The sequence below is a fragment of the Myotis daubentonii genome, chromosome 11 (assembly GCF_963259705.1).
Source record: "Myotis daubentonii chromosome 11, mMyoDau2.1, whole genome shotgun sequence".
NCBI classification, from domain to species: Eukaryota; Metazoa; Chordata; class Mammalia; order Chiroptera; family Vespertilionidae; genus Myotis; species Myotis daubentonii.
Genome location: NC_081850.1, coordinates 81,862,683 through 81,878,277, shown reverse-complemented (window position 1 = coordinate 81,878,277; position 15,595 = coordinate 81,862,683). Strand labels below are relative to the sequence as shown.

Sequence of the window (15,595 nt, the reverse complement as noted above, 5' to 3'; positions counted from 1 at the left end):
TCCTTCCGGGGCAGGTGAGGCCACCCAACAAAGGCTGACCGCCAGGTCCTTTGAGGCCACAAATGACTGTCTGCCTGCTGCCCCGCCAAGAGGTAACACACCCTCCCACTGGGACCATGGCCACCAGCAGACAAAGCCACCCCTGTGGATGTCTCCACAGCTGCTGGCTGCCGGGGGCCGGGCGCCCCGCACTCCCACGGCCCCGCCGGGTCCCCTGCGCCCAGCCTCCCCCCTGGCCACAGGCCCCCACCGGCTCAAGGCTCCCCACCGTGGCAGGAACACCCTTGGCCGAGGGAGAGACCTGCAGGGCCCACCAGCCCGGCCACCGCAGCAGCCACAGTCCTCAGGCTCAGGCCCGAGGACCACAGGGAGGGTCCCTCTCCCTGGACGGGGCAATGGGAGGGGCAAGGCCAACGACCTGGTGCCAGGAAGAGCTTGGGGCTCACTCCTGGGCGGGCGACACACCACTCCTTTGTTCCCCTAAAGTGGGGGTGCCATACTGAGCGGCCAGCCCTGTGGGCACTGGCCAGAGGGAGCCTTTCCCAGTGGGGTCTCAGGCCACGCAGCCTGGGGAGGGCTTTGCCTAGCTCACGGGGGGTGTGGGGGGAGATCTGAACGCCTCCCTTTCTCAGTGGCCTCCCTGCTGCAGCCAGGGCCAGCCACGCTGCTGGGAGGTAAGCTGGCTACTTGGCAGGGCACCGGGAGGACCCAGGGTCCAGGCAGTGACCCTGCACACCTCACATGCCATGGCTTGTGGTCAACAGAAGCCCAGCCCACCTTCCTGGCCTGTTTGTGGGGACAGGCCTGGTCTGAGGCCCCCGTGGCCTGACTGCCCTTCGACAGGGGTGAATCCCACTAGAATAGTCATCAGCTTTCCAGGTGTGTCTGCCCAGCGTCCTGGTCTCTACTGATGGATGCGGCCAGGGGGTCATTAGTCAGTGACACTGGTTGGCATCGGCTAGGGCAGTGGTTCTCAACCTTCTGGCCCTTTAAATACAGTTCCTCATGTTGTGACCCCCAACCATACAATTATTTTCGTTGCTACCTCATAACTGTCATGCTGCTACTGCTATGAATCGTCATGTAAATACCTGAGATGCAGGATGGTCTTAGGCGACCCCTGTGAAAGGGTCATTCGACCGCCAAAGGGGTCGCGACCCACAGGTTGAGAACCGCTGGGTCTGGTTTAGCTGCTTCTCTGGGCCTGGTGCCTGCAGGGCTGAGGAGCCAGCTGCAGACCCCTCCCCCGGGGACGCTCGGGGTGATGCCCCATGGGCCGCCTGTCCCAACGGCCTACCCACAGAGGAAGCTGCTGCAGGGAACACTGTGATCCCGCAGCGTGCCACGACTTCCTGCCCGCTGTGTGCAGTGCAGGCCAAGAGCTCATGCCCACCAGCGAGAGGAGTGGCAAGGCACTGCCCCCAACACCCTTGCGCTGGGGGACCAAGGAGGGTAAGAAGTTGAGAAAAAAACCAAACTAACAAAAAACAGTCCAACTGGTGTGGCTCAGTGGTTGAGCATCCACCTATGAACCAGGAGGTCGGGGTTCGATTACTGGTCGAGGCACAGGCCTGGGTTGTGGGCTGGATCCTCAGTGGGGGGCACAAAGGAGGCAGCAGATCCATGGTTCACCAGTGATGTTCCTCTCTCTCCCTTCTTCTCTGAAATCAACAAAAATATAGTAAAAACAAAACAGCCCTAGCTGGTTTGGCTCAGTGGATAGAGCATCACCCTGCAGACTGAAGGGTCCCGGGTTCGGATCCCGGTCAAGGGCACATGCCTGGGTTGTGGGCTCCATCCTCAGTAGGAATGCAGGAGGCAGCCGATCAATGATTCTGTTATCACTGTTTCCCTCTCTCCTCTCTCTTCCTCTCTGAAATCAATAAAGATATTAAAAAACAAAAACAAAAACAAACTCAGAATCCAGAGAGGCCCGGTGGCCACCCCCAAGAAAACCGTGCAGGGCCCATCTAAGGTGTGACCTGTGCTTTTTCTTCTGTAAATGTTAAGTATGACAAGCCTATGGCTGTCAAGGCGACACAGTGAAGGTGCAACCACGTGTTCAACGTTTTTCCTTCCGAAGTTTTGCTCCTCCCCCCTTCCCCCAACATAAGCAGATAAAAGTAAAGGCATTTGTCGGCGGGCCCGCCAAACCTTGGTTGTGTGGGTGTCAAAATGGCACCAGAATGTCGCCGGTGATTGGAGTCGGGTCAGACCTTGACTCAGCAACCTCCGTACTCGAGTTTGGTTAAGAATGAATTCAGACGCCAGACTCAACCTCCAGGAGAAAGTTTATTTGCAAAGTCACAGAGGCAGCCGTGAGCCGCGGAGGAAATGGGCTCAGGAAGCGGGTTACAGAGGCCAAAGGGCCCTGGCGCCCAGGAGGGAGGAGGGAGGAGGGAGGGGGGGCGGGGAGCAGGCGGAGCCCTCGGTAAGGGGCTTGTTCTAGGGCTGGGGATTTGAGGGGGCCCGGTGGGTCCTGCAGGAGATGCATGGCTCTAGGTGCGTCCTCCATCGCCTGGTGCGGCCAGGGGGTCATTAGTCAATGCAGCTGGTTCTGGTTTTGCTGCTTTTCTGGGCCCGGAGCTGAAGCCCAAGTGCGGCCTGGATGCGAGTCAGCACCGCAGCGCCTTGGGGGCTTCCTGCATACGGGATGTCCCCGCTGGCTCCCCCTTTGGCCCCGCAGGGCGGGCAACGAGCCCGGGGAGGGGGAGGTCCGGACCGGGCCTGCACAGCCGGACCGCTCTCTGCTGGGGGCCGCAAGGTGACCCGGGGGCAGGCCTTGTTTTCCCAGTTCCGCCCGTTGCTAGGTGCCGAGCTCGGCGCCCGGGGAGCTTCTGCACCCGCCTAGATGCCTAGCGCCGCCGGGGCAGCAGAGCCGGAGCCGGCAGGTCCCGCGCCAGCGCCCGGGGAGGTCTGGGCGCCGCCCTAGTCTCCACGGAGCTGCGTAGCGTTGGGGCCGAGGCACCAAGGCGACGGGAGCCGGGCCAGCGCAGTCTCCACAACAAGCTCGGGGCTGCGGGCTGCGGGCAGGGACCCGCCCTGCCCCCTCCCCGCCGCGCCCCCGCCCCCGCGCGGGGCCCACGTGCTCCCTCACCTGACCGCCGCCCTAGCGGGCAAATGGCCCGGGGAGGGGCGCAGCGCGGGGAGGGGCGCAGAGCCCGAACCCTCAGCGGCTCTGGCGGAGACCCTACTGTCCCCGCCGCCCGTCCCGGAGCCGCCGCCCCGGGCCCCCGAGCCCTGTTCGTCTCGGCCGGGCCTGGCTCCGAACCCCGCAGGATGGCGCCGGGGCCACGCACGTCCTCGTTACGCGGCGGCCCCAGGCAGCGGCGCTCCGGAGGCGCTCGCCCACCGGGGCTTCCGGGCCGCCGCCCCGTCGGTACTGCCCGAGACTCCCGCCGGCGCCCGCCTTCGCCCTCGGCCCCGCGGGCCCGGCACCCGCGCGCGCCCTCCAGCCCGCGCGCGCCCGCGGCACTGCGGCGGTTACCAGGACGCTGGCCCCGCGCGGCCAATAGCGCCGGCCTGGCGGCGTGCTCTCCGGGGCCAGCCAATGAGGGGACAAATCAATCATTTGAAACACCCAATGGGCTGAGCGCCGCAGCGCGATGGGGGGTCCTGCACTAGCGAGAGCAGGGGCCTCGCCTGGCCAATAAACAGCGAGCGGAGTTGAGGAGGCGGGCGTTCGGCGGCTCGATTGACGGGGCTGCAGTCAATCAAACGAGGCCGCTGGCCAGCCTCGTTCTGGCAGCCCAATGGGAAGCTGGAGGAGGCGGGCGCTACGGGTATATAAACGGCGGCGGAGCGTCGGTTGTAGCATTCTGCGCGCCCGCTGCTCGGCTCCTGCTTCTGTGTTTCCATCCGCGCCGCTGCCACCATGAGGGAGATCGTGCACCTGCAGGCCGGCCAGTGCGGCAACCAGATTGGCGCTAAGGTGAGGGGCGGGCGTCGGGGGCCCAGCGCGGGCGGACCTCCCAGGCGGGCCGGGCGGACGGGAAAGATGGCGGCGGGCGGGCGGCGCCCCCGCATTGCGGGCCCGTGCGGACCCGGAGTTCGGGCGGGGGCGCCGGCGCGGGTCCTCCGGGGACCGGCCCGGCAGCGGGGAGTGGGAGGCCTAGGGGGAGGGGAGGCGAGGGGAGGGGAAGACCGCGCCCGTCCGGGGCGGGGCCGGTCTCGGGCTGCGCCGGCGTGACTCAGCCCGGCCCGCCCGCGTCTCGCAGTTCTGGGAAGTGATAAGCGATGAGCACGGCATCGACCCTACGGGCACGTACCACGGGGACAGCGACCTGCAGCTGGAGCGCATCAATGTCTACTACAACGAGGCCACCGGTGAGCCCTCGCGTCCCCTGCCCGCCCCGCACCCCCCCCCCCGCCCCCGCGGCCGGGCCCGCCCTGACGCCCTCCCGCCCCCCCAGGTGGCAAGTACGTGCCCCGCGCTGTGCTCGTGGACCTGGAGCCGGGCACCATGGACTCGGTGCGCTCGGGGCCCTTCGGGCAGATTTTCCGGCCGGACAACTTCGTCTTCGGTGAGTCGCGGACGGCGGCTGGGTGGCCAGGAGGACCGGAAGGTCAAGGGGCGCCCAAGGTCACCCCCCTCGGCGCCGCAGAGGGAGGTCCCGGTCCCCTGTACCTGGCGCGGAAGCGGGGCCCCCGGCCGGCCTCCCTCCCCTGCGCGTCACTCAATCCGCCGCCCAAAGCCGCTTTGGGAGGGAGGCCCAGCTGTCCGGGCGGGGCGAGCGGCGATGTAATCGCCCCGCAGAGAGCTCGGTGGCGGCTCATCTGTCCTTGGGAATTGGCAGGGCCGAGTGGGAGGGGCCGGCTTATTGTTAAGCGTCTCAGCTCAACCCCGGAGTTAATTTTTAACGAGGCAGGCGGCTGCCTTAGTGGGGGTCCACCTGCTTTACCTGTAGGGTGAGCTGTGTCACCTCGCACCAGGATGGTTGGCCTTTCTGGCCCAGGGGTTACGGGTGACACGTGCCTGGCCACAGAGTGACCCGCTGCCCTCTCTTGCAGGTCAGAGTGGCGCCGGCAACAACTGGGCCAAGGGGCACTACACGGAGGGTGCCGAGCTGGTGGACTCCGTCCTGGACGTCGTGCGGAAGGAGGCTGAGAGCTGCGACTGCCTGCAGGGCTTCCAGCTGACGCACTCGCTGGGCGGGGGCACGGGGTCCGGGATGGGCACGCTGCTCATCAGCAAGATCCGGGAGGAGTACCCCGACCGCATCATGAACACCTTCAGCGTGGTGCCCTCGCCCAAGGTGTCGGACACGGTGGTGGAGCCCTACAACGCCACCCTCTCGGTCCACCAGCTGGTGGAGAACACGGACGAGACCTACTGCATCGACAACGAGGCCCTCTACGACATCTGCTTCCGCACCCTCAAGCTGACCACGCCCACCTACGGGGACCTCAACCACCTGGTGTCGGCCACCATGAGCGGGGTCACCACCTGCCTGCGCTTCCCCGGCCAGCTCAACGCCGACCTGCGCAAGCTGGCCGTCAACATGGTGCCCTTCCCCCGCCTGCACTTCTTCATGCCCGGCTTCGCCCCCCTCACCAGCCGGGGCAGCCAGCAGTACCGGGCCCTGACGGTGCCCGAGCTCACCCAGCAGATGTTCGACGCCAAGAACATGATGGCCGCGTGCGACCCGCGCCACGGCCGCTACCTGACCGTGGCTGCCGTGTTCCGGGGCCGCATGTCCATGAAGGAGGTGGACGAGCAGATGCTCAACGTGCAGAACAAGAACAGCAGCTACTTCGTGGAGTGGATCCCCAACAACGTGAAGACGGCCGTGTGCGACATCCCGCCGCGGGGGCTGAAGATGTCGGCCACCTTCATCGGCAACAGCACGGCCATCCAGGAGCTGTTCAAGCGCATCTCCGAGCAGTTCACGGCCATGTTCCGGCGCAAGGCCTTCCTGCACTGGTACACGGGCGAGGGCATGGACGAGATGGAGTTCACCGAGGCCGAGAGCAACATGAACGACCTGGTGTCCGAGTACCAGCAGTACCAGGACGCCACGGCCGAGGAGGAGGGCGAGTTTGAAGAGGAGGCCGAGGAGGAGGTGGCCTAGAGCACCTGCTACCGGAAGCGTGAGAACTCTTTATTCACTCTCAGCCTGTCCTCATGATCCTGTCTCACTGTGTGCACTGCTCTCCTTCCTGTCTTGACATCTGAGTTGTACAGACACCATTAAAGCATTTTCATAGTGCCTGGTGCTTCCTCTTGCATTCCTTCCGGTAGGCCTGGCGGGTGCTGTTGCCAAAGGTCATCCCGTAGTGGTCCTGCATGTCTGCGAGGGGAGGGCCCGCTGAGCCACTCACCCGGGCCAGGGGCACTGGCTGAGGCACTGCGGCTGCCCTGGGCCCCGGGAACCTGGGGCAGGTGGTCTCTCTGTGACTGCACAAGAGGCTCTCGCTGGGGAAGGGGTGCTGGGCCGTCCCCCTCAGGGACTCCAGGGAGACCCAGCTGGCCCTGTGCCTGTGGAGCAGCAGGGGGAAGGGGCCCCAACCACCTGCCCGCCCCAGTGGTCCCCGCACTCACATGGTATGAACCCCATGTAGAAGGGTATCAGGCCCTGGCTGTTGTAGATGGTGTTGCTGGGCCAATACGTTTGGGGCAGCCTCTTGCCCAGGGCACAGATGGGGTTTCTAGACATGAACTGGGGAAAGGGCAGGTGTGACCGGCGGGCTGCCCCCACCAGGTAGCCAGCTGCAAGTGCCCGGTGGGCGGGGCTGACATTATTTGAGTGGTTAATGCTTGGGGGTCTTATCCCCTCCTCACCAGGTCTGGAGGCTGCCCTGACCCTGCTGGGGGTGGGGACCCAGTCCCAGGGGGTGGGCCCAGGGCTGCTGTCCTCGTACCTGGCTTTTGTCAAACTCGTCCATGGCCTGTGTGACCCCGTTTTGGTAATTCATCCCCATCACCCAGGCGTACCGGGGGATGAAGCCAGCGTAGCCTGGGGAGGAAGAGGTCTGGTGCCACCTCCGGTCCCCTCCACCGCCCACTGCTCAGTGCCCGGGAAGTCCGTCCCGTGGGCACCTCCATGTTGGGGCCAGATAGGCATGTGCTCCTGGGCACTTCCAGCCTCGCAGAAACGTGGGCAGCCCTTGCTCTCACCCTCCTGCTGGGCCCCCGGGCCTTGGGTGTCCTCCCGCCCAGGCCCAGCACCCACCTGAGATGGCCTTGCGTTGAATCAGGTTGGGGTGGTCCAGCTGGGGCAGTCTGTGGAACCTGGCTACGTCGAGGGTCTCGACCTGCTGGTGCCCTGGGCTGGGGCACTCATCCCTCCTGCAGTGGTACAGCTGGGACAGGAGGGGGTGGGTCACCACCGCCACCCCCACCTCCACCCGGGTCTTGTTGGGGTGAGGCTGGTCCCAGTGTCCGTTACCTGGTGCTGCCCAGGGGTCTCTCGGAGGGGGGTGGTGGGCCTCCAGGCCTCCTCCCCATATGCCAGACGCAAGCCCGGGTGCCCGAGGTCCCCAGAGTCCACCTTCCTGCCCGGTGGGCACGGGGGGTAGGGTGGGTAGGGCATGAAGCCCGGAGGCAGTGGGACCTGCCAGCACGCGCTCTCTTCGCCCGGAAGTCCTTCAGCCTCCGCCAGCTGCGGGGAGAACTGGCCCAGGACCTCGAAGTTCTTGAAGGGTTTCAGACCTGTGGACAGGGCAGCGTGAGCGGCAGCGGGGCTGGAGTCGCGGAGGGGCGGGCGGCGGGGCCCCGGCTCACCCGTGTAGTGGGGGATGTAGGGCTCGGCCAGGTCCCGGCAGGGGATCAAGGGCGGCTGGGGCTTGCTGAAGTCCTCGACGAACTTGGGCTTGGAGATGGGGGACAGCACGGAGCACGGGCTCTTCTGCACGCTGGGGTCTGTGAGCAGCTGTGCCGTGGTCCGCCCGTAGGTGTTCCCCACCTGGTAGCGCAGCTGCGGGTAGAAGCCGGCATAGCTGGGGGTGGGGAGAGAAGAAAGGGGGAGGCAGGGCCAGTGGGCGAGGGCAGGAGCCAGCCCGTCAGTCCCAGGCCAGGTACCCGACCTGGACCTCAGGATGGAGGGCACAGAGACGGGGGGCTCCGTGGCTGTCGAGGCTGGATGGGCAGCACATGCCAAGCACCGAACAGGCTGTGTCGCCACCACCATCGGACGGCAGCAAGGGGCTGACAGATGGCAGAGGCGACGGAACGGAATGCCTGGACGCACGGACGGGGCTGGCGACAGGGTCCTGCCCAGGCACCGGGAGGCCTGCTGCACACAGCGAGGTGGTGCCACAGGAAGGCCTGGCAGGGACCTGCCTCAGAACTTTGCCACCCAGGAGGCCAGGAGTCCGGGAACAGGACCAGGATTTGGGAGGCAGGCAGGAGGGCTGCTGGTGGAAGTGAGGGCGGAGCTGAGTGACACTTAACCATGTGGGAGGTGCTGTGGGCATACCTTGGGGCGGGGGTGGGGGGGGCTGCGGGGGTAGTGGGGGTTCAGAGCCCTCCCTCCTCAGGCTCTCCTGCCCCACCTTGGCCCCCAGAACTACTGGGAAGTTAGGTCTGGTTCCTGGCCCCTTTTTCCTGGCTCACAGCACAGCGTGGTGTGTGGGTGCGCACACTCCACGGAGAGCGTGGTCGGGGTTTACAGGGGGTCTGCCCCGTGAGGCGGCCTGGCGTCTGGGTGCTTATCTCTCGTCTTTAGAGTGTGGAGCACTATGGTGTGAGCATCAGGCATTTTCCCACCAGCCTCCGCCCGCTGCTGGCTGGCCCCAGCTTTCTGCTCGTGACATGCTGCCCACCTGCCATGGCACTCACACCGCCAGCAGGGAGGGGAGGCCTGGTCCTGCCCGCTCCCTGAAGACCCACTCTGGGGTGCCCTCACCGCTGGCCTGAGCCGCGCCCCAGCCCCCTGCAGGCGTCCAGTGCTTACCCTGGCACATAGTGGGGTTCCGGCGTGAAGAGGTAGTGTTTCTGAGTAGCTGTCATCTTGCCTCAACACACCTTTGCTGTGTGGTCCCTCCTCTTGGCCAGCTGCTTCGCTGGGAGGAGTCTCTGTTGCTTGACAACCATTGTGAGGAAGCCCCATTGCTGGGCACGCCCTAGCCAGGCCCGTCCTCAGCCCTGGGCACGCCCTGGCCAGGCCCGTCCTCAGCCCTGGGCACGCCCTGGCCAGGCCCGTCCTCAGCCCTGGGAGGGCCCGGTTTACAGGTGGAACACCAGGCCCACAGCAGCAGCTGGGAGGAGTGATGCCGAGGACCTCAGGGTCCAGAGAACGGGGACTATCGCTGCAGCCAGGTTCCAAGTTGGCCCTGCCGGAGCCTGGGGCCAGGGTTCCCCTCAGGAGGCCAGTGGCCCCCAGGGTGAGGCTAAGAGAACCCCGTGCACCCCAAGTCCCCTTCTCAGACCAGAGGCGCGGAAGCTCCAGGGGCACGGTGATAAGTCCCGCGGCGAGGGGCCGTCTTCCCTGGAGCTGGCGCTGTTTTCCATTTTAAACAAATCCGGACTCTTTCCTTTTGGTAAGGCAGGACTTTCTAATGATACAAACACAATATAAGAGAGAGATGAGCAGGTTCAAGGACATGTCAAAAAACGGCATAAGCAGTACTAAAAGGCAGGCTAGAAACGGCGGGGGGTGGGGGGGATTTATAACAAGTGTTACGAACAGATAGGATATCAGTATAAAAAGCCTTACATGACAAAACTATGGAAAAGCAGCCTCCCAACAGAAAAATGCACACAGAATGTGAGGTCTTGGGGGGGGGGAGTCCATAAACGTATAGACGGGGGCGGGGGGGGGGTGTGGATCTGAATCAGATCAACACTCCTCGGGTGGGTGCCCTCTGGAAAGCAGTTTGGGAACACACCGGGGCCCCTTGCCTCCACTCGTAGGAACGTCTCCTAAGGAATGAGAGGCCTTTAGCCCAAGACGCGCGCAATGTCACCCACCCTGGCGGTGCTTGCCAGAGAGAACCGGGAGCCCGCCCAATGCCCCACGCCAGGGCTCTGCTCACACACACCCGTGGCCTCTGCCCTCAGGTTACTTTGTGCACCCCAAGGGCCCAGAGCCTGGCTGAGCGCTCGCCGGCTGAATCCCGTCTCCCCAGCGAGTCTCCATCCGGATGCCTCCCACGCCAGGCAGGCCCCGCGCCGGACGGGAGGAGTCCGGACAGGAGGACAGTCAGGCTGGGCAGGGCCCAGGGGAGGAGATGTGCTTGACCAGGTCCTGCCGGTGGGTGAGGCCAAGGCCAGGGCTGGGGCTGGCCAGCGGGTCAGCTTGCGAGGGCACTTGGAGGGCGTGGTGCCCAGATGGGCTCACACTCAGTCGGGGTCATTATTCGTTTGCACCTCGGCCTGGGCAGCCCCCCTCATCTGTGCGCTTTCTGGCTCCGTGCCCCCAGGCAGATGCAGGCTCCCACACCTCAGCCCAGGCGACCGGGGCCAGACTGCCTCTGGGGTCAGCACAGGCCCCTCAGATCCAGGGGCCTTGCCTGGCCTTTCTGAGGCCTGGATCTCCAGGGGACCTCCTCTCCAGGGAGCTCCCTGACCTCCCAGGCCTCCCTGATGCTTCCTCCCAGCTGGCCCTGTGCAGCTGGGCATTGCATAGCGCCCATGCCCTGTCCTATCTACGGCTGGAGTCGGTCCACCCAGAACCCCTGCTAGAGTGGAGTCCAGCAAAGAGAAGGGTTGGGGCAGGAAGGGGGGCGGAAGGAGGGGGAGGAGACTAAGCCAGGCAGGCCAGGGATCCTACTTGCCAAGGTGCCCCAGGGTGACCCACCTGGCAGGTCAGTGGAGGGGGAGGGATCCTATGGCCAAAGCCCCTCCAGGGCTGCACCTGGAATTCCCGGCAACAGGGTGGGGGTGGGGGGGACGGGCATGACAGGTCATTGAGGTCACAGAGCCTGGTGGGGTCCCCAAGAAAGGCAGCCAGAGACACTGACAAATGAATTTTGACCAGAAGGCTGTGAAATTCCTGGCAAACTTTTACATGAATGGAGGCAAACACTGGACCCACGGCCCGCTGAGACGGGAGCCCATCCGGTAACTTCGAGGGCGAAGGCTGGGGGGCGGGGCGGGGCGGGGCGTGGGCAGCTGCAGCGGCTGGGCGCCGGCTGTGCGTGGACGGAGGCTGCCCTCTTGCAGGCCCCAGGCTGGATGGTGGGGCCCCTGCCCCTGGGCCTGCGGGAAGATGTGGCCCCCGGCGGTGCAGGAGGTCCCAGAGGGCCGCAGGACGCACGTGGGCCCCCTCCGGGAGCCCTGGCTGACCTGTACCGGGGACCGGAAGGAGCCGCGTGAGTGGGGGGGCCAGTCTGGTCTGAGGGGGCAGGGCAGGGGGTGGGACCTGCTGGGAGGACCCAGGCCCAGAGCTTGCTTCCTGCCAGGGCTGGAGCGACGCCCCCCAATCCTGAAGGACCTGGACTACCCCGGCCCCACCACGTACCAGGTGCCCGATGCTTCGGTGCGCGAAACATCCCCGCACCCCCACTTCAGCATTGGCCGCAAGCACCCCGCCCGCGGTGCGTGCCCCTCCCTGCGCGCTCCCCAGCGCCGCTCGGGTCCGGGTCCTGGACGTGGGCCCGCACCCCCAGCCTCCCTCCGCAATGACACTGCCCCCTGCAGAGGACGCCGGCCGCGGGGCGTGGCAGACGGTGTGGTTCCAGAGTGAGAGACCCTTCAGGCAGAAGGCCGACTGCTACCGCGGGCCCAAGGTGGGGCGCGGGCCCGGAGGTTCTGCGGGGGCGGGGCCTGTGAGGGCGGGGTGGGAGGAGCCTTGGGGAGAGGGGGCGGGGCTGTGAGGGACGGGGCAGGAGGGGCCTTGGGAGGGGCGGGGCCTGTGAGGCCGAAGAGGGAGGAGCCTTGGGAGAGGGGGCGGGGTTGTGAGGGACGGGGCAGGAGGGGCCTGGTAGGAGGGGCGGGGCCTGTGAGGCCGAAGAGGGAGGAGCCTTGGGGAGAGGGGGCGGGGCTGTGAGGGACGGGGCAGGAGGGGCCTGGTGGGAGGGGCGGGGCCTGTGAGGCCGAAGAGGGAGGAGCCTTGGGAAGAGGGGGCGGGGTTAGGAGGGGCCTGGTAGGAGGGGCGGGGCCTGTGGCAGCGGAGTGGGAGGAGCCTTAGGGAGAGGAGGCGGAGCTGTGAGGGACGGGGCAGGAGGGGCCTTTGGGCGGGGTGGGGCGTGGGAGGAGCCTTGGGGGAAGGGGACGGGATCGTGAGGGAGGGGCAGGGGGCCTGTGGGCGGGGCCTGTGGGTCGGTGGGCGGGGCTTCAGCCCTCTCCTTGCCCTCAGCGGCCATCGCTCGCCGACTACCCTCAGCTCAGCGGTCACGCCTTCCCAGCCATCAGCTTCGAGGGCCGCCGCCCTGCCCCGAAGGCAGCCCAGTCGCGCGCGCCTCTGGGGCTGCTGCGGACCCGGGGTGCAGGTCGCAGTGCCCGGCCCTCGTGGCAGGACCCTCTGCCGCCCCCGGGCGAGAAGCGCCCCAGCCCCAACACCTATGACATCCTTCCCGGGTGCCGCCTGCAGAGCCTGCGCCCGCCCGCCTTCTCCCTGAGCCGCTCGCGCGCGTTAGCCTCCTGGGTTAACTCCAGTAAGGAGACCTCGGAGGGGAGCGGGGCGGGGGGGCCTGGGCAGTGGCGAGCGCGTAGCCGCATGGGCTCCTGCCTTCTCCCTCTGCAGCCCGCAGCCCCGGCCCCGCCGCTTACCACGTGGAGGATGGCTATAACGCGAGCTTCCCCTCGGCGCCCGGAGTGGTCATCCAGGGCGTGCGAAGGCCCAAGCGCCATGAAACAGGCCCCTTCTGCACGCTGTAGCGCCCACTGGACACAGCGGCCGGCCAGGTATCACCCGGACCCGCCTCCCTCTGAAGCCCGGGGCCCCCAGCCTGGGCTTCTAACCCTCTGGGCACCTCTGACCCACCTTCCTGGCCGGCTAACCCTTCTGTGCGCTGTGGACAAGGAGGGCCACGGCCCCCACCTGCCCACCAAGCTACATAGAGATGCTGTTGGTGCTTACGAGCTGAGCTGTCGTGCCCTGGCTGCCCTGAAGCTGTCTCCCTGGCAGGGGCTCCCGCTGCTCCCCTTACCTGCTCTCCTCTCCAGGACGGTGGGGGCAGCCTGAGACTTCCTGGCCTGAGACAGTATGGGAGGGGTCCCTCTGGGGACAACAGGACACCCCCACTCGGGGAGCCCGGCAGGCTACCAGTCTAGCCAAGAGCCAGGCTGCTTGCTGAGCTGAGAAACTGGCAGAGCTGGGGGCCAGACTCCCTGAACTGCCATCTTGAGGTGAGGTCAGCTGCACAGCCACTAGGAGGGCCCAGAGGACCACCTGGTCAGGGCCTGGCCCCCCTGACCCCAGCCCCTGCCCACAGACCCACAACTTGCCCAGGGCCATGCAGGCCAAGCCACAGCCACCGGACTCCCCGGTGAGGGCCTGTCCTGTTGCAGTAGCTTGGCCATCAGGGTATCAGCCTGCCCTCCTACCTAGGGGAGGCCCCATGGCGGACGGCAGCAGCGGTTCCCATGGGGCCCATAAACCCTTCTGCAGGGAGGCCAGGGCCCAGGGAGTCCTAGTGCATTCACCTGGGACCTCTCGGGGTGAACCAGCTGGGGGTCGAGTTGAGTCCCAGCCCCCCCAGGCAATCAGTTGTAGTTGTTGGGCCTGACCAGCTTGGCCAAGGGGCAACAGTGAGCTGTGGGAGCCCTGGCATTGGGAGCTTGGCCCAGGGTGGGGGGACCGGAAGCCCCACCCATAGCTGCCCCGCCAGCAAACCCTAGGAGGGCTCAAAGCAAGAGGCTGGAGGGCAGGAAGGCTGGGCTGAGGAGGGCTTCCTGGGGAAGAAGCGGGAAGGGCGCACAAGCATGGGCGCCAGCGTGCTGGGCTGCAGGAAGGGGTGCCTCGCAGAGCGAAGCTTGGGGACCAAGGCCCATGCAGAGGACGGGGTGGGGACTGGGCTGGTGGGATGGAGGCTCACCAGAAGGGGTTGGAGGGACTGCAGGTGCTGGGTCAGGGCCCGGCCTGCTTAGCAACAGGGAACCCAGCGAGGCGGGCAGAGCAGGCAGTGCCCGCCGGGCCTGTGAGCGTCTGGCATCGCAGGACTCACAGCCTCGGCCAGAGGGCCTACCACCTCAGGGTCGATGCCCGTGGTGACAAGAGGACAGCCCTCCCGTGCCCACTCCCACTGCCAGCCCCGGTCTGTGGCACGCCCACCGGAGCACAGGCAGGGCGTGCGCCTGGCGGGACCTGGGACGGGGAGCTTCGGACGGCTGTGCTCCGTTTCCTCCCGCAGCAGCATTCTGTCGGCGCCAAGCAGAATCCACGGGTGTCGCCTCACCAACCAGGTTGGTTCGGGAACAGGAAAGGGCGCAATGGGGTGAGTGCGGGCGAGGCGAGCACGCGGAACAGGAGCGAGGAAGTCCCTGCGGAGGGGCCTGGAAGTCAGGGCTGGGCCCTGTTGTAACGCGCGTTCGGGGGCGAGGGCGGGGCTCTCACAGGCCAAGGAGAGGACCCCCATCTGCAGGGTGGCTTCTCGGAGCAGATGAAGAGGGCGGGGCGGGAAGAGCCTGTGGTGTTTGAGCCCCGTCACCAGGAATTGGGGAGGAGGGAGGCTGGGGGCTGCAGGCCCCTGGGAGCGCTTACGTTTGTAACAGTCCCTTTTCCAGTGTCTGGGCTCTCTGCCATCATAGTAGAAACTAGGGTTTTGGATAGGGGCCTTCATTGGCTGGACCGAAAAGGAGGAACTTTAACAGTTTTTTTCTTTCAGGTGCCTCATCTTCGATGCGAGCAAGCCACTTGCCAAATTAAATCTGTAGTGGACATGGTTTCCCACTCCATGCTGGCCTTTTTATTTTATTTTATTAAATATATTTTTATTGATGTCAGAGAGGGAGAGAATCATTGATCAGCTGCTTCCTGCACGCCCCCTACTGGGGATCGAGCCCAAACCCTGGGCATGTGCCTTTGACCTGAATTGAACCCAGGACCCTTCAGTCCACACACTGATGATGCTCTATCCACTAGGCCAAACCAGCCAGGGCCAGAATTTTCTTAAAAACCACATGAGGTCAGCCCTAGTGGATAGAGCATCAGACCTCGGACTGAAGGGTGCTGGGTTCAATTCAGGTCAAGGGCTCATACCTTGGTTGCAGGCTCCATCCCCCACGCCCTGGTCAGGGCACGTGCAGGAAGCAACCAATTGATGTGTCTCTCTCACTGATGTTTCTCTCTCTCCCCTCCCCTCCCTTCCACTCTGTAAAATTTAATGGAAAATTATCCTCAGGTGAGAATTAACAAACAAACAAAAACAGAAAAACACCCACAGCTGAGGTCGATGATAACAGTCACGCACGGGTTCCTGGGGCTCCGGCTGCAAGTCAGACCTGAGCCCCGATCCCCAGGCTCCGGGAAAGGCCGCTGGGATTGCCCCCCGAGGTCTCAGCCAGGCCTCTCGGATTTTACCAACAACGTGTTTAAACCTGGGCACGTGCCCTGCCTGGGAGTCAAAGTGGCAGGGGATGGTGCTCAACCAGCCGTCACGCCAGCCGGACAAGGTTTGTTTTTCTCGATCCCTTTCCGGATGGTTACAACACGCCTCCACCGATGCCCAGCACGCCTTCACAGACGAGCAAGTGAACTGGCTGACACAGACC

General features: G+C 65.5%; 3 protein-coding genes across 3 annotated transcripts; 2 read left to right on the top strand and 1 right to left on the bottom strand.

The window, feature by feature from the left end:
* Positions 1–3,773: 3,773 nt before the first annotated feature.
* Positions 3,774–6,209, top strand: TUBB4B (tubulin beta 4B class IVb). The gene is made up of 4 exons (XM_059658588.1): positions 3,774–3,931; positions 4,218–4,326; positions 4,413–4,523; positions 5,011–6,209. Exons 1-4 carry the CDS (start codon positions 3,875–3,877, stop codon positions 6,069–6,071), a joined length of 1,338 nt encoding a protein of 445 aa, XP_059514571.1. The 5' UTR covers positions 3,774–3,874; the 3' UTR covers positions 6,072–6,209.
* CIMIP2A (ciliary microtubule inner protein 2A) lies at positions 4,964–8,950 on the bottom strand. The gene is made up of 7 exons (XM_059658589.1): positions 8,895–8,950; positions 7,724–7,938; positions 7,389–7,651; positions 7,173–7,302; positions 6,862–6,956; positions 6,542–6,659; positions 4,964–6,290 (listed from the first exon to the last, which is right to left on the bottom strand). The coding sequence occupies exons 1-7, from the start codon at positions 8,948–8,950 to the stop codon at positions 6,202–6,204; spliced, it is 966 nt and encodes a 321-aa protein (XP_059514572.1). The 3' UTR covers positions 4,964–6,201.
* A 2,104-nt stretch (positions 8,951–11,054) lies between these two features.
* Positions 11,055–14,302, top strand: STPG3 (sperm-tail PG-rich repeat containing 3). The gene is made up of 5 exons (XM_059658587.1): positions 11,055–11,253; positions 11,344–11,478; positions 11,582–11,670; positions 12,240–12,537; positions 12,627–14,302. Exons 1-5 carry the CDS (start codon positions 11,151–11,153, stop codon positions 12,758–12,760), a joined length of 759 nt encoding a protein of 252 aa, XP_059514570.1. The 5' UTR covers positions 11,055–11,150; the 3' UTR covers positions 12,761–14,302.
* The last annotated feature ends 1,293 nt before the right edge of the window (positions 14,303–15,595 follow it).